General features: G+C 38.5%; 2 protein-coding genes across 2 annotated transcripts in view; one reads left to right on the forward strand and one right to left on the reverse strand.

Annotated features, from left to right (window-relative positions):
- Positions 1-18,262, reverse strand: part of LOC149150283 (FKBP12-interacting protein of 37 kDa-like) — a 254,628-nt gene that overhangs the window by 73,968 nt on the left and 162,398 nt on the right. Inside the window, exon 4 of the mRNA XM_089439398.1 lies at positions 9,898-9,967. Coding sequence (XP_089295524.1) covers positions 9,898-9,967 — 70 coding nt within the window. The remainder of the gene's footprint in view (positions 1-9,897; positions 9,968-18,262) is intronic.
- On the forward strand, positions 14,413-16,763 carry LOC149150284 (uncharacterized). The gene is made up of 2 exons (XM_089440742.1): positions 14,413-15,986; positions 16,117-16,763. The coding sequence occupies exons 1-2, from the start codon at positions 14,448-14,450 to the stop codon at positions 16,309-16,311; spliced, it is 1,734 nt and encodes a 577-aa protein (XP_089296868.1). The 5' UTR covers positions 14,413-14,447; the 3' UTR covers positions 16,312-16,763.

Consider the following 18,262-nt stretch of genomic DNA (forward strand, 5'->3'; position numbering starts at 1 on the left):
AGGGTATCTCCATTTTGTTTGCAGGTTGAAGATAAATTTCAAGAAGACCGTGGGAAAATTTTTCATAGGGCCTTGAGGCCTTGTGCTGGCCATCTCCAGCCTCTTTCTTGGCCTCCCTTTCAGCCTTACAACCTTCCCTCTTTCACCAAAATTCTCTCACTAATTTTTCCTAAATTTTTTCCAAAAAAATTTAACAAAAAGTTTTTCACAAAAAATTTCTGAGTTGAGGATTTTCGGTGACTTGGGCAGCCCATCTTCAAGTGTCTTCAAGCCTCTAGGAGCTGGTTGATGCACATCCTCTAAGCCCTTACCTGTTTCATTGATATAATTGAAAGTAAGATTAATATTGGCATAAAATTTTAGTTATCTGAAATTTAACAACAAATAAGTTTGCATCTTTCGAGGCATTACATTTCAGAAATATAATTACTTTCAGAAACTTTTGCATGCTATTTTCTAGATATTATTTCACTTTTTTTAGTAATTTTCTGAATTTTTAGATGAAATACATCAATAGATCAAAAAGAATTAAACTCAGAAATTATCTGAATTTAGCAGCAGATTTAATTTACATTTTTATTGTTTTACAATTGCTGAAATAGAAATTAGTTTCAGTAATTTTTGCAAACAAATTTATGAAAATTGTTTTACTGTTATTCAGTAGTTTATTTATGAGTTTTTAGATCAAATACATTAATACATCAGAAATAATTGAACTCATAAATTTTCTGAATTGTAATTATCAGTTTATCATTTAAAATTTTCTGCTGTTATACATAGAAATTCCTAAATATTGCATGGTTAGAGGAACTGTTGTTTTACAATATATTGTTAGTTTTAACATTTGATTTAAGAGCAATTTTAATTTACATTTTTATTGTTGTATAATTGCTAAAATAGAAGTTAATTTCAGTAACTTTTGCAAACAAATTTCTAAAAATTGTTTTACTACTGTTCAGTAGTTTATTTCCAAGTTTTTAGATCAAATACATTAATAGATCAAAAATAATTGAACTCAGAAATTTTATGAATTGTAGTTATCAGTTTATTATTTAAAATTTTTTGTTGTTATACATAGAAATTTCTGAATATTGCATGGTTAGAGGACTGTTGTTTTAGAATATATTGATGGTTTTAACATTTGATGTAAGAGTAGATTACTAGAATGATATTTCATTAATGTGATCCGAGTTTAAAACATTTAGTTTAATTTCTGAAATTCATTTGTTTTTTGTATGCTTATGCAAGTAGGACTAATCTAGTTTTACTTATGCATCTAATGACCTTGATTGAGTACTTCATACAAATGAATTTTTGAATTTAAAAGTGTTTTATTTCCAGCATTTTACGTTTCAGTCCATTGTGCATTTCAAAAATATATAATTTTAGACATATTTCAAAAATAATTTTAGGCCCTCATTTAACTAAAATTAACCAAGTCCTTGCGTTTCACATAGTTTTAAATTTTGCATTTGCATATGAGACAATCGAGTCTTTTTAGCAGCAGTTTCCCGTCATTTACTTGAACCATATTTTCTTCGCAAGATAGTTGACTCCATAAGGCACTAGTATCACTTTTTCCAAATCATTTTGAATCCTTAAAATCTTGCGCAATCTGAAACAAGTATTGGTTACTTAGTTGTGTCTCCCAGGTTGGTTGGTTCCCAACTAATCATTCCTTTTTCCATTTCCATAGGGTCTACCCCCCTTAGTCTGCTATTGGAATTTGGGAGACAACTCAAACGGAGTGATTGGGGATCAGTGTCACAGCCCTTGATCTGAGCCGTTGTCGCGGTGTCTAGACATTTTGTGCGACAACAGGAGGCATAATGAGTGTCCAAGATGCCATGTTAGCCTCCAAAGGTCTCCAAAGTATGTAGATGCTCAACCACTTCCTCCAAGTGTGCAAGTCAACCCCTTTAAGCTTACTCCAAGGTGGATGTATGTGCCTCCAGTGCAAAGACATTCTCAAAATCATGAAATAAAACTCTCCAGAGGGGGCAGCTCCTTAAATAATGCTCATAAATTCTCAAAATATGTCTCAAACGTATGACCATGTCCATATCTAAAGTCAATACACTTCCATGAAGCATGGAAGTGACCCTCCAAAATAAGTCATATTAACCACTAATGCCTAGAGTGACATCCAAATGAGTGGGCTTGGCTCTCAAATCAAGTGTAGAATAGTTCAAAAAGTGACAATATGGGTGAGCGCTCTAAGATCGTCAACGTGGCATGTCAATAGGGAACCCATGCAAGTGAAAACAGCCCACCTATGCCTCAAAGGATGTGATTAGTGCCCCGATATATGTGAACTGCCTCGAGATTTGTGAAATGCCCAATAGTCTGAATGAAGAAGTGACATGTCCAAACCTTAAGGGCATTCAGCAAATGGACAATACATGATCAACCTGCCATCAAATCTTCCATCAGTGTTCATGAAAACAAGTACTTTAGTTGTCTCAGCTCAAAAATACAAGGGATAGTGAAGAAACACTAGGATTACCCCCTGTCAAAATGAGAGGTAACACCTTGCATATCTTTGATGCTTTAATTTTCAACCAAGTAGGATTGTTGAAATTTGCACTTTAGTCAGCCTAGTAATCCTAGGAAATTGAATTTGTCATCTTTCATGAAAGTTGATTGAATCAATTAGCCAAATGAAACATTTAGGCACTAGTACATGTTCTCACCATCCAAGAACATAATTTTCATCACTTATTTAATACCTTTTTGCATCTTAAAAGTTATATGTAAAATTTATTTCAAAATTTCTGCATTTTATCTCTCAAAAATTTCAATTTCCAGCATTGCATATTTGTCTAGGAACGTCATTATGAATCATAAACTAAACAAACTTTAATAATCTGCATTCTGCAATTTGAATTTGAATTTCTATTTGAATTTTATGGAACTTTCAGTAATTGATTTAATTCAAAAACTTCAATACTCAGAATTATATTGAGTCTAGATCTATCATTTTCAGATTCAAAACCAAACTCTTTTAAACAATATTTAAATTCTAAAATTTATAACTTGGTTTTTATTATAAATGTTTACATTTTTTGCATTTAGTTTACATCAGAATCTTTTAATTTCAGATTGTATTTGAGCATACATATTTTCATTTTCATATCATAAACTTGCTCAAACATTCCCTGTTGGGTCCCTATAATACTAGTGATTACCCCATTACTATTGTAGTTATACCCCTTATTTATATTGTTGTGCCCCTATTACCCCCATATTGTTATTTCTGTGCCCCATAGAATCCCTCTATTGTTATTTTTGTGGCTTTATATTATTATTGTTAGGTCGGCTGGATTATATTGTGACTCCTTAGACTCCTATATATAGAAAGGAGGTTTTGTCATTTGAATCATCCAAGAATTGTTCATTTATGTAATGTAAAGGAGGTTGCCCCCTCGAAGAGGCTGAATTCTAAGGCGTTGATCTATCTTTTCTATCTTTTCTTGAGCTGGTTTCATAACATTTGGTATCAGAGCTTTGGATTCTAGGGTTTCGCTGCTCCAAACAGGTCATCGTGGCATTTTCGCTATAACTTTTTTCTGTGACGTTTCAGAAGTCACAAAAAAAACCCATTTGACAAGAAATCGCGCTGAACCTTGGGTCCGAATTTCAAAGCTTTTTGCGCGATATTTCGGAGATATGATCTGAGGAAGTTGGTCTTTTTGCAGACTCCTGAATTACATTCAAAACAGGTGACCTGGGGAAAATTGTCATAACTTTCTCTCTGGGAATCAGATTGAAATTTCGTAAGAAGGTACAGAAAGAGGACGGACTGTAGTTTCTTGTATATCTTTTTCAGAACCAAATATCGAAAATTGTACACGTGGCACTTCATACAACTTCGCTCTTCTGGAAAGGTCTATAATCAGGTCATCTTGGGAGATTGTGCATAACTCTTTCTTGGAGAATCCAATTTGGATCAGACTGGTGGCATTGGAAAGAGGACACAGAGAGCTACTACAGGTCACAAATTCAGAACTAGATGATTGGAAAGTACAGAGATACATCAGAGGCAATATCGAGCTCCTACAAAGTGAAAAAAGGTGTGTAGATTTTTTAAAATTTTTGCTTAAGCTTGGTTTGAAAATTTATTTTGAAGGAATTCAAAGGGCATAGTAGAGCATTATTATCGGTAACTGATGCCCCGAGGAAAGAAAATGCAAACACCTAGTAAGGAACCTGAAAGCTCTAGCATGACTCATGAAGAAGAGGAAGAAATGCTACATGATATATCAAAATTACAAGAACAAGTGCAACAAATGTCACGCTCACAAAAGTTAACAGATGCTAAGATAAATGGCGTGGAAGCTAAGATGAATGGCATGGAAGCTAAGATGAACAATTTGAAGATAGATTTGAACACAAATTTGAAGACAGGCATGGCAGATTTGAAAACAGATTTGACAAATTTTCTACAAGAAATACTTACTAATGGTGAAAAGGTAGTAAAGGAAACTCATGATGAGAACAAAAGAAATGTTAATCATGATTCCATAGACGCTAATGTTGGATCGAAGAATCACCATATTCCAAAAATCGATATGAGGAAGTTTGATGGCAAGGATCCCGCCACATGGATATTACAGATGGAGCAATTCTTCGATCTCAATAATGTGCAAAACGCACAAAAGGTACGTATGGCAACTGTATATTTGGAACCAAATCAGTTTGTATGGTATCAATGGCTTTGTTCTCGTAAACAATTTATCACTTGGGCAATTTTTACGGAAGAATTGATAGCACATTATGAGGATACAAAAAGCAACACTTTTTTTAGCCAATTGATAAGTCTCAAACAAAAGGGTTCAATAATGGAGCACATTGAGGAGTTCCAAAAATTGAACATAAGGGTAAAAGATATTCCAGAGCATAGGATTGATGTGTTCATAGGGTCTTTAAAGGATAATATCCAACATGATGTTCGCCTTTGGGAACCTGATTCATTAGAGAAGGCATTCAGGTTAGCAAGAAAAATGGAAAGCAAAATTATGGCAAATAGGAAGCATACCACTCACAACTATAAAGACGGAAGTGTTGTTGCCCCTAGTCTTCCACAACCTACAAGGTTGACACCACAACAATTGGAAGAAAAAAGAGCAAAAGGGCTTTGTTACAATTGTGATAGCAAATACACAAAAGGTCATAAGTGTGCTGAGAAGAAATTATTCTACATAGATTGTGAAGAGGAAGAAGAAAAGGAGCAAGAAAGGTCAAAAGAAGAGGATATATTCCAGGAACAAAGCCTAGATGAAGAACAAATAAATCCGACCATATCTTGTAATGCATTGGCGGGAATTACCACTCCTCAAACCATCAAGATAGAAGGACAAATCAAGAAGAAAAAGGTAATAGTGTTGATTGATTCAGGAAGCACCCACAATTTTATTCATTGTAGGGTAGCAAAAGAATTGAATTGCTTCCTATATCCAGCACCAGAGTGTCAAGTGATGATTGCAAATGGAGGAACAATAAATTGCTCTGGAAAGTGCCATAATATCAAGCTATCCATGGGAGAATATGTATTGACTAGCCCAATGCTTTCCATTCCAATGGGAGGTGCTGATGTTGTACTAGGAGTCCAATGGCTACAATCCTTGGGTACAATAGCTTTTAATTTTCAAGAACTTTTCATCAAATTTTCTACGGAAGGAAAGGAAGTTGAATTAAGGGGTATTGCAGGGAAACCAGGAAAGATAATCAGCTCTAATGGCATGACAAAGCTTCTAAAAAAGGAGCAAAGAGGTGTAATTGCACAATTATGTTCGCTAGATGTTTCCACATTGGAATCATCTATTTCTCCAGATCTCCAAAAAGTCCTGGACAATCATTCCAAGGTATTTGAGACTCCCAAAGGTCTCCCACCTATGCGTGATCATGATCATGCTATTCATCTGATTCCAGGAAGTGTTCCTCCAAACATCAGGCCGTACAGATATCCCTATGTCCAAAAAAGTGAAATTGAACGTATGGTTGCAGAAATGCTAGAGGCTGGTATAATTCAACCGAGTCAAAGTTCTTTCTCAGCTCCAGTAGTATTGGTGCACAAGAAGGATGGATCATGGCGCATGTGTCCGGATTATAGGGAGCTCAACAAGCTCACTATTAAAGATAAGTTCCCCATTCCTGTCATTGATGAATTACTGGATGAATTGCATGGATCAATTTACTTCACCAAGTTGGATCTTCGTTCGGGATATCATCAAATCAGAATGAAGATTGAAGACATTCCGAAAACGGCATTTAGAACTCATGAGGGTCATTATGAATTTTTGGTCATGCCTTTTGGCCTTACCAATGCACCTTCAACATTTCAAGGTTTGATGAATTCAATTTTCAAACCATTCCTTAGAAAATTTGTGTTAGTATTTTTTGATGATATACTAATCTACAGCAAGTCTTGGAAGGATCATGTTGAACATGTTGACAGGGTGCTACAACTATTGGAGGAGAAACAATTATATGCAAAAAGATCCAAATGTTTCTTTGGAGTCCAAGAGGTGGAATATTTGGGTCATATTGTATCTCATGAAGGAGTTAAGGTAGACCCTAGCAAAATTAAAGCCATTAAGGAATGGAAAATCCCCACATCCATAAAGCATCTGCGAGGATTTCTTGGGTTGACAGGGTATTATCGCAAGTTTGTTAAGAATTATGGGAGAATAGCAGCACCTCTAACAACATTATTGAAGAAAGATTCATTTTCATGGACTCCGGAAGCAACAAAGGCCTTTGAACATCTTAAAGAGGCAATGTGCCAAGCACCGGTCTTAGCTACACCGGACTTCACAAAAACCTTTATTGTGGAATGTGATGCTTCAGGAAATGGAATTGGTGTTGTTCTAATGCAAGATGAAAGACCCATTGCTTTTGAAAGTCGTCCAATCAAGGGAAAGTTTTTAAGCAAAGCTATTTATGAGAAGGAAATGTTGGCAATACTCCATGCACTTAAGAAATGGCGACCCTACCTAATGGGAAGACACTTCAAGGTAAAAACGGATCATGATAGCCTTAAATACTTTTTAGAACAAAGATTATCCTCTGAAGAGCAACAAAAGTGGGTCACAAAGATGTTGGGTTATGACTTTGAAATCATCTACAAAAAAGGGAAGCAAAATGTGGTGGCAGATGCACTCTCAAGAAAGGATGAGGATGTGGAAGCATTGTTGTGTGCCATTTCTATTATCCAACCAGATTGGATAAACGAAGCAAGGGAGGAATGGAAGAATGACGAAGAAGTGTGGGCACTTATTCGAAAGCTACAACAAGATTCCAGTACTTCTGATACATTTAGCTGGAAAAATGATTCGTTATGGTACAAAGATCGCTTATACCTCTGTAAGAATTCCCAGCTAAAACAAAAGATTCTTATGGAATTGCACACTTCTCCCTTAGGAGGGCACTCAGGATTTTTAAAAACTTACCACAGGGTTAAAAAGGAATTTTTTTGGGATGGCCTTAAATCAGATATTCAAAAGTTTGTGGCGGAATGTTTGGTTTGCCAACAAAATAAAGTTGAAACAATTAAGACACCGGGTCTATTACAACCTTTATCCATTCCAAGCCAACGTTGGGAGGAGGTTTCAATGGATTTTATCACAGGTTTACCCAAGTCTGAGGGAAAGAGTGTCATCATGGTGGTAGTTGACAGACTTACCAAGTATGCACACTTTTGTGCATTATCACATCCATTTAAAGCCAGTACAGTTTCTACTGCATTTATGGAAACAGTTCAAAAGCTACATGGAAACCCAAAGATTATTGTAAGTGACAGAGATCCCATTTTCACTGGAAATTTTTGGACAGAATTATTTTCTTGTCTTGGTACTCAGTTAGCTCATAGCTCATCTTATCATCCTCAATCTGATGGGCAAACTGAGATAGTAAACAAATGTTTGGAAGGATATCTTCGTTGCTTTGTATCTGATAAACAGACACAATGGGTCAAATGGTTGCCTCTGGCTGAATGGTGGTATAACACTTCCTTCCATACAGCAACAAAAATGACCCCATTTATGGCACTTTATGGGTATCAACCACCATCCATCACATCATATTTAAGAGAAAATTTTAAGGTTCAGGCAGTGGAACATCACATCGAACATCAACAACAAGTCCTCCAACTCTTAAAGGATAACCTCGTGTTGGCACAAAATAGAATGAAACAACAGGCAGATCAACATCGCAGTGAAAGAAGTTTTGATGTAGGTGATTGGGTATTCCTACGGCTACAACCATATAAGCAAATGTCCCTAAAGCAAGCTAAGAAGGATAATAAATTATCACCAAAGTATTATGGTCCGTACAAGGTGTTGCAAAAGATTGGTACTATGGCATACAAATTGGAGCTTCCTGCAGCTTCTCGATTGCACCCAGTTTTCCATGTTTCATGTTTAAAGAAGGTTATAGGCAACAAGCTCCCAATTCAAACAATATTGCCAGAACTTGACGAGGAAGGAAAAATTATATTGGAACCGGAAGCAGTCACAGAAACAAGAACTCGACAGCTACGAAATTGATCAATTTCAGAGTATCTTATCAAGTGGAAGAACTTATCCGCTGAAGATTCCACATGGGAGGATGAGAATTTTATGCAGAAGTATCCAGAATTACTCAAGCGTTGAGGACAACACTTTTTTGAAGGAGAAGGGCATGTTGGGTCCCTATAATACTAGTGATTACCCCATTACTATTGTAGTTATACCCCTTATTTATATTGTTGTGCCCCTATTACCCCCATATTGTTATTTTTGTGCCCCATAGAATCCCTCTATTGTTATTTTGTGGCTTTATATTATTATTGTTAGGTCGGCTGGATTATATTGTGACTCCTTAGACTCCTACATATAGAAAGGAGGTTTTGTCATTTGAATCATCCAAGAATTGTTCATTTATGTAATGTAAAGGAGGTTGCCCCCTCGAAGAGGCTGAATTCTAAGGCGTTGATCTATCTTTTCTATCTTTTCTTGAGCTGGTTTCATAACATTACCTTTATACAATTTTAAATATTTTTTCCAATAGTAATACCACCTAAATTAATTTGCATCCATTCTAAATACCTATACTAGACTTGCATGCTAGTTTGTAAACCTGAAATTTACCTTGCTCAAAACATGTAACCCAAAATCTTAAACGAAAAATAATTCAAGTCCAAAACTCTGCATTTAAGACTTAAAACCCTAGACTTGAACTTACCTTAGGGAAACCCCCTTTGTGCTAGAGAAGAGCTAACCTAAAGTGAGAGGATGATTGTTCTGGTGATGATGGATAGCCTTCCTAAATTCAACTTAAGCTTTCAGCATGGTGGTTGGGACTTTTCCACCTTAGGTGTTAATTTCTTTTGTAACCAGAAGTATCTCAAAATTAAAACTAAATACAGTCAATTTGTATGCATCAACATAGTGTCATTTCGCTGTGCCTTTCTATCTTCGAGAATTTTTCTATGCATCTACACAATTGCAAATAGCATAATCATTGCAGCAGAAACATACACAACAAATAATATAGGAAGGAAGTTTCAAACTTGCCGATGATGATCAGCTGTCAGTAAAACAACAATATAAGATGATTTTGCAAATATCTTAACTACATGTGAGCGATGAAAACAAAAATGCCAAAACTGTTTTGACAATGAATTTCCTACAAGAAGACAGCTGGAAACCATAACTGACAGCCCATTCATTTAAAAACAAATTTTCGTCTGTATAAACCATACACGAGAAGATCTTCTACGAAGAATATAAGCAATGGAAGACTATTATTGTTTTAGGTACATATTATTACTAACTAAAAAAGGATTTTCATTCAAAATACAACAGATATTTATCACAAAGAAATGAACAATCCTTAAGGTAGGAAAGTGATATGAACCTTGAATTTCACGCTTTAGCTCAAGATTCTGACTCTTTTGCAAATTAAGCTTCAACCCAAGTTCATGTATCTGTAAACAATAAATGTATTAGAAAACCTTTCAAAAATAGCAAATGCAAAATTCAACTTCTACTGTATTTAATATAAACAGATTTTACAACCAACTGACAACTGTGCATGAATGATTTCTATAGATCTGCACATGATTGGCTTACTATTAGTTTAACAAAAGAAGCATAAAATAATATCAAATGATTTTGGAACTTTTTAAATCAATAGAAGTGTTCTAAATAAAGGAAAATCATGAATAGAAAAATGTAACTTTGTGGAAGTTGTTGGATGCTAATGGGGAGATTAGGATTCAGATTTCTATACTAAATATGGCACAAAGATCCCTGCCAACGTGACAAACTGAGGACATAAGCTTACAAGGAGGATTTCAACTCACATTTTTCTGAAAAAATGGGTAATGTTATTTTTGGTATTTTTGTTAGTGCACTGGGAAAGGAAAAATCACTTATTTATACAAAAAGAAATTGCTGCTACAGGTCTGCTAATGGTCCATGTTGCCATGCAATATAGCAGGGGTCCTAGGAGGGGAACCTATGGTACAAGTACAAGACCAAATGACAACAATGGGAGAAATACCCACTGTCACCTCACTCAGTGTCCCCTGCTCTTTACGGACTTTCACCGATGGGAGGAGTCCTGGTAGGAAAAGAATCACTAAGAATAAATGGATCAATGAATTAGGTATAGCATGATTCCACCAAGCCCATTCAAGGGGAGACACAACAATAGCTCAATGCTTCAAGGAAGTTAACACACTCTCCAAGAAAGGCTCTAGGAAGAGGAGATCAAGACTTAGGGTTTGAGATATGATGATGGTAGTGGATATTCCTAAGATCAAGACTCTAGGAGATGAGGTAGGACCTCTCAGAAGCTCTACGTGATTATTTAACACTTCCAAAAGGCTCTTTGCTCTCTTTGAGAGACCTAAGAAAGACTTACGCAAGACCTAGAGTTTATGAGTAATCGTGGGAGGAGATCCTCCTTTGTGCTTACTAGGTCAAGGTAGGAGAAGGGAAAGGGTCTTGTATGATTTATTCTACCGAATACAAAGTTCATCTGACCCTTAGAAAGATCACCTTATCCAATGGAAACTTACTAGGTTTCCTTTCACACTCACACCTAGAGAAAAAGATTTCCAGAGGTGAGAATTCCACCAAAACTTGACATCCTCTATAGGAGACACCAGCACAGGTTTCTATCCAAGTGGATTTGAAAAATCCCTCCTCTAAAGATTTCATAGGCACCTTATCCAACGGAAACTTACTAGGTTTCCTTTCACACTCACACCTAGAGAAAAAGATTTTCGGAGGTGAGAATTCCACCAAACCTTGACATCCTCTATAGGAGACACCAGCACAGGTTTCTATCCAAGTGGATTTGAAAAATCCCTCCTCTAAAGATTTCATAGGGTGCCCTAGATGGCCGTCTAGGAAAAGGGGCCGAAATTTTTGAAGAAGAGAAAACGAGGGGGAGAAAAGGTTGACAACCAATTCTTCTTGGACCAATGCATTGTTCTTGGGCTATGGAGTCTATGATGGTTAAAGATTTGCCAAACCCATCTTCAAGGAGGTTAAAGAATAATATCCTAGCAACCACTCCTCAACAATTACCTACTCCATATTGATGCCTTTTCAAGGAAGAAGAATAAAATCCCAACCACTAGGAACATTCATCTATTGTCCTTCAAACAATAACATGTGCAAATTACGACCAAACAATCTTTCATAATGATATTCAATAAATTAGGGCACAAGAGATTTAGCTAGTTGCAATAATTCCACACATTAGACAGTATTGCAAGAAAAATCTTCAACATCATGACAAGAGATATATCCAAAATTACAAGAGATATATCCAAGATGACAAGAGATATATCCAAAATCATAGAACTAGTAGCTCCAAGAAAGATCGAAATTTTAGCCTCCAAAGATATTGAACTGCATCAATAGAAGTCTCCAATAACATCCAAGAAAAAGTGTGAAATTCTTATTATAAGAGAAAGTGATGATGATGATGATATCTCACAATGAGAGTCCTCTCTATTTATATGTGTCCATTCTAATTTGAATTAGCCTAATTTGACCCTAACATTATTCTAATGTGCAAAACTAACAAGTCCTTGGTGACAAGCCCACCAAGTAGCTAATAAAGTGATGAAGAAGCCATCCAAAGTGAGCTGAAATGATGAAATTGTGTAGAAGGGTCATTGGAGGGCCTCATTGAGTCCTCAAGGTGCCATGATGTGAGAGAGGGCTCCATGAATGGTGGACAAGGCGATGGCCCCTTGATCTCTAGATAAATCATCATGTGGCACTCTAAAGTGGCTCTGGGGCACAAGCACTGGTCTCATGGGTCTCCTAGTGAAAGATAAGCCTATAGAGTGCTCCAGATGAGCGTAGTGGAGTTGGTGCTTGCCCTCCCATGTCTCAAGGGTGAGACGAACCTCCTGTGGGCCTTGGATCAGCTGCCAAACCCTATATAAACTGCTAAGCTAGCTAGGGGCACTGCCGGTCCAAGTGCATCAACTCGCATATAATGTGGGGCAATGAACAAGCTAGTGAAGTTGTTGAGGGCATCCATAAGATGAGATAATGCTCTATCACATGACGGAGTCCCATGGCTTTCAATGCATCCCCTACAAGTGTCAATATGATCCTCTGGTGGGCTTGGGCCCCAGTTAAGTTGCCCAGCGTATGATGTAACTACCTGCCAATTGCGCATAAGATCCAATGCGTCTCCTCACCATCGGGTACAATATTTCATTAGTGCATCTAAGTGAACCAAGCTTGTTAATCAAGGGCACAAATGACACTTCATAATGGGCTTCCCTTCCAAATTCGGGGCTTTGAGCGTGTAATGGTGTTACCTCCCTAGGTAAGAGTGGCTAATAAATAACACTATTAGGTGTTCCCAACCCCTAAAGGGAAAGACATGTCCAAGGTACATCCTTCAAGTGGTATGTGTCATGGGGATAATGATGAGGTGGATTGGGACACGGGAGTCTGAAGGCCAAATGCCATGGGCTCAAGGGTGGTAATGATGAGGGATGTCCACATATTTGAGTGTATAGATGTATGAGGGATCAATCGTGGTCAATGTTACCGGAATCGCCCCCCCCCCGGAGGATCCAAACCCGGAACCGCGCCCCGAGCGGTTGCGTTCCGGAATCCACAGAGGAATCGCGGTTCCGTTTTCAAGGTTGCGCGGTTCCGATTTTTTTTAACGATTCCTGCCAAAACAGGTTGCGCCACCCCGGAATCGCGCTTCGGCATGCGGTTCGGGCATGGGGTGGCGCCACGCAACCTGCCCGGAAGCGCACGCCACCCGCACGCCACCCGGGCGCAACCCGAACGCAACCCGCGCAGTTCAAATTTTTTTTTTAATTTCATTTAATATCTAACTTAACTAAGCATGAGGGGGTGGGTTAGGGGTGGGTTAGGGTCACTTTAGGGTGAGTTTAGAAAAGAATAAAGCCCCCATTCTCTTCTCATTTTCTCACTTTGAGTTTATGAGAGTTGGAGAAGAGAAGAGAGGAGAGGAGAAGAGAAGAGAGGAAAGGAGAGGAGAAGAGAGGAGAAGAGAGGAGAGCTTGGAGGAGTGAAGAAGGAGGAGCTAGGAGAAGGAGGAGGAGCTTGGAGCAAGAGCTTGGAGGACTTCATCTACAAGAGCTAAAGAGGTAAGTTCAAACCCCAAACTCCCTTGTTTTTTTGAAAAAAAAATTGTATTTTTCTCCTCCCTCTCCTACTCTTTCCCATTGTTTCTACTTGCTCCTTTATTTACAGGTTGTCCACCACCTATATCCATATTCCAAGATGGTGTTCTTTTGGCTTCTATGTATCATTCCACTCTTGGTTTTAATGATGGCAAGGGTGAGGAATAGAGGGGAAGAGGAAGGGGATGAACTTGGGACTCCTAATAGTAGTGACCCAATGTATGATGAGGAGGAAGGGTTTGAAGAGGAAGGGGATGAACTTGAAGAGGACACTGAAGCACAAGATGGGAAAGGTACATCAAATCCCTTGTGGACCTTTGTGACCAAACTTGAAGGGGGAAAGGGTGGTGGATCTTACAAATGGATGTGCCCTCATGATTGTCATGGAGGAAAACCATATACGGGTTCATATACCCGTCTGAGGAGGCATCTTTGTGGGGTGCTAGAGAGTGATGAAAAAAAGGGTTCTGTGGGGGTAGCCATTTGCACAAAAATTTCAAGTGAACAAAGACAAAAATACATCAAAATAGAGATGGCTGCACAACAAAAAAACAAGAAACAAAAAACTCATTCAGAACCAAGTGCAACCTCTAAATTTGGTAGTTGCCCATCTCCTTATGGTACTTCTGCAACCTCTGGAGGTAGAAAAACAATAGGGGATTTCCTTAATGTTGCTGGGAGGGATGATGTGGATGGAAAGGTAGTCCGTTTTCTTTGTGCTTGCCGTGTACCATTCAATGTGCTTCGCTCTCCCTATTGGCATGACATGGTAAAGGCCATCAATGAAGCCCCAAAAGGATACAAGGCCCCCAACTATGAGAAAGCTAGAACAGTGTTATTAGAAAGAGAAAAAGCTAAGGTTCAAAGAGCTTTGACACGTTTTACACATGAGTGGGTGGATTATGGGGTATCCATTGTATCAGATGGGTGGACAAATATTAGAAACCAACATTTGATAAATGTTCTTGGTGTTTCTTCTAAGGGTGCAGTATTTATTGCATGTCATGACTCCTCCTCCATCAGTGCAACTGCACAAAACATTGCAGATCTCCTATTGAAATCAATCAAAGATGTTGGTCCGAATAATGTGGTTCAAGTGATCACAGATAATGCAGCAAATTGTAAGGCAGCAGGAAAAATTATTGAGCGTACTCATCCACACATCTTTTGGTCTGGGTGCCTGGTTCACACATTGAACCTTTTGATGCATGATATTGTGAAACACAAAGAATGTGGGTGGATTGCTGAGGTTTACAGGAAAGGGAAGCAGCTCATTAAATTCATCACAGGGCATACAAGGGTAAACTACTTCTATGGCACTTACTCCAAGTTGCAATTGCTTAAAATTGCAAAGACAAGATTTGCTAGTTATTACCTCACCTTTAGGCGGCTAGTGAGGGTGAGACAAGCTTTAACTAATCTGGTGTGTGCTGAAACATGGGATGAAATTAACCAGTGTACAGATGGTGCTACTGCAGATGTAGTCAAGGACACTGTTCTTGACACTTACTTTTGGTCACAGGTTAAATATGTTTTGCAATTCACCAAACCAATTTATTACATGATCAAGTTTGCAGATTCAGATCGACCAGTAATTGGGGAGGTGTATGAGCAAATGGATAGCATGTTGGGGCAGATTAAAGACATTGTTGAGCCTAGAGATACCACCTTGTACAATTATATTCGTGAAGAGGTGGAAAAGCGATGGGATATGCTAAATGTTCCATTGCATGCATTAGCATATGTTTTGACACCTAGGTACTATCATCCATCATGGCTTTCAAAACCAGCACCTGGGGGGGGAAGCAGGAAAAAACCACACCAAGATAAAGAGGTTCACGAAAAATATATGGCTGCATTGAGTAGATTAATCCCTGATAATGAGGAGGCTGCATTGGTACGGAGACAGCTGAGCAACTATACGCTCAACACTGGTCCATTTGGGAGCATGCATTCAATTGAAGATCGAGAGCATTTTTCTGCTCTTGAGTGGTGGAACATGCATGGAGGGCCTACTCCAGTTCTACAGAGTTTGGCATTGCGGGTGCTATCACAGGTGGTAAACACTTCTTCTGCAGAGAGGTGTTGGAGCTCTTATTCTTTCATCCACAGTGTTAAAAGGAACAGGTTGAGTTTAGACCGGGCAGAGAGCTTGGTTTATGTTCATTACAACTTGCGATTGTTGTCCCATTACTGTGAAGATGCAAAGTCTAATAAAGACTTGTTGATTTGGGACAAGCATCCAGAGGAGCCCAATTTGGAGGATGGAGTGTTGCAACTAGAGCAATTAGAGGATGCTCTCCTGGTATGTCCATTATGGTATACCGTATGAATTTTCCAATTTTCCCTTATAAAGCATTTCTCTAATTCATGTTTTTAATTTTTTTGTTAACTAGTGTTTTTTTTTTTTGCATGAATTTTTTGAGCGATTCTAGGATGATGATGACCGTGTTGATATGCCACCACCCCCACCCCCATCTGGTCCTAGGTTCCATGGTTCAACACCAACAGCAGGGGGTTCTTCTTCATCAGTTCCAGTGCCACGACTTACACAGGGACCATCTTCTTCATTGCCACCACGTGGAGGCACGCCATCACGTTCTATTCGTGGTGGAAGGAGGAGAGATTAGTAGATATATTCACAATCTACTTCTTTTTGTCATAGTCTATAGATTACTCATTAGACTTGTAGACTTGTGAATTTGAATTTTGAACCTTTTTGGCTTGGCGGTGACCAAGTGACATATTTTGTAAACATTATTATTTGAATTTTGGACATGACAAATGTTGACAGTTGCTCACTTGCTAGATAAATCATAATATGCTTAAATGTTTTATGTTTTATAATATGCTTAAAAATTTGATGTATGTTTGTAATAGCTAGAATATAGATGATTGTTGTACATACTAGTAACTACAATGGAATCATGGATGCCATATCTATCTTGATTTATGCAAAAATATGCATGTTTTCATGTCTTCTACAATTAATTTGGTATTTGGGATGTTTGTTTTGAGTATAAATGCAAAAAAATATATAAAAATATATATATATAGCAGACGCTTCCGCGGACGCTTCGCTCCCTAGATTTTTGGAAAATGACGCTTCCGCGCTTCGCGCTTCCGCTTCGCGCTTCCGCTTCGCTCCCGCTTCGTGCAACACTGATCGTGGTACATGAATTACCTCGACCTTTGTTTTTCCGCCCTTCTTCATCTGTCTTTTGCCTTTTTATTTTCCTTTTATTATATTGCTTGGGGCTCCAAGGGATGAGATCATGTTGTGTATGATATAAGCAGTGAATACCCCCTTAAGGTGGGGCAGTTCATCACCCACCAGAGGTCGGGACATGCATAGGTTCCTTAATGATGCAAGGGGCGCTCATAGGGGCCATAGGAACCAGGGTGATGGCCATAATGACAAGGAGGTAGAGCTCATGTTTGGCTTTTTTCCACGCGCTAATTTTATTGTCCTGACCATATTTTGCATTTTGTGGTATTATTTCCTTTTATATGTGACCATGATATGCTTTTATTCTACTTTTTTAGCTGCATCAACCTCCATGGCAACATTTTAGGCCCAACCCAGACATGTGGACAAGGGGAGGGGGGGTACCAAAGCCTTCTAGACCCAGTGGTCATGTGGACCCAGAGAGGCAAGATGATGAAACAGGACATGTAATGTGTAGAGGGGAGTGAAAAATGTGAAAACAGGACCGCACTACCAAAATCAGGGTTTCCCAAGTAGTGCCCATCCTAAAGCTATAAGCCAACAGGGGAGGTCCCACGAGACTAGGTTGAGGATTAACCCCCCATTTAAGGTGAGGGAACAATACTACAGTCAAAACCCTTCCTCCTTCCAAGTCACGCAATAATCCATACAAGTGTGCCCAAGGAAAAACAAGCATAAGCACCCAATTGCACAATGAAAGACATACCTTTAGGATTGGATGGCGCACCTTCAAACATACGCTGTCAACAAGTGGTCGAGGGGACATATGACTGGCTCAAGGGGCGGAGATCAACTGGCACAATATCAGCTACACTGGTGACTGTCAAGGGTTGTTGGCTGCCGGCTAAAGACAAATCTAGGAGAATAAATATCTCCCATGGGTCACCTACTGGTGGTGGCTAACAGTGCACACACTTAACATCTACCATTTTTTTCACGTTGTATGTTTAAAAGTGTTTTAACTTGTGACAAGAGTTTGAGGGGAGACCAACCAGTGATTTTCTTTGGTTCAAATTTGGCAGTCTCAAGTCTTGGAGCAAAAAGCTTTGGCTTTCACAAAGGTGAAAGAGGAAGGGGGAAAGGAAGAGGGGATGAGAAACCAACAAAAAGGGAAAAGGGGAGGTCAAAATCAACAAAAATGAGACTCACAAAGGTATGAATACAGAGGAAAAAGGAAAAAGGGTGGTTGCTTGGTGAACTGTTGAGAACCCAAGATATGAGGTAACATCCAAAAATGTAGGAGACCATATACAAAGTATGAATGTAATGTTCCCATCTTTCAGTTTTCCTTATGATGCAGATAAGATTGAGTTCCAGGGATGGTAAAGAGAGGTTTTCAATGGCCGAAAAAG

The sequence above is a fragment of the Pinus tabuliformis genome, chromosome 9 (assembly GCF_031772625.1).
Source record: "Pinus tabuliformis cultivar Carrire ecotype Pingquan chromosome 9, CPIR1, whole genome shotgun sequence".
Lineage (NCBI taxonomy): Eukaryota > Viridiplantae > Streptophyta > Pinopsida > Pinales > Pinaceae > Pinus > Pinus tabuliformis.

Coding starts and splice junctions, on each gene's coding strand:
- LOC149150284 (XM_089440742.1), top strand. CDS start 14,448: ATGGTAAAGGCCATCAATGAAGCCCCAAAAGGATACAAGGCCCCCAAC. Junction 15,987..16,116: donor AATTAGAGGATGCTCTCCTG/GTATGTCCATTA, acceptor GAGCGATTCTAG/GATGATGATGACCGTGTTGA.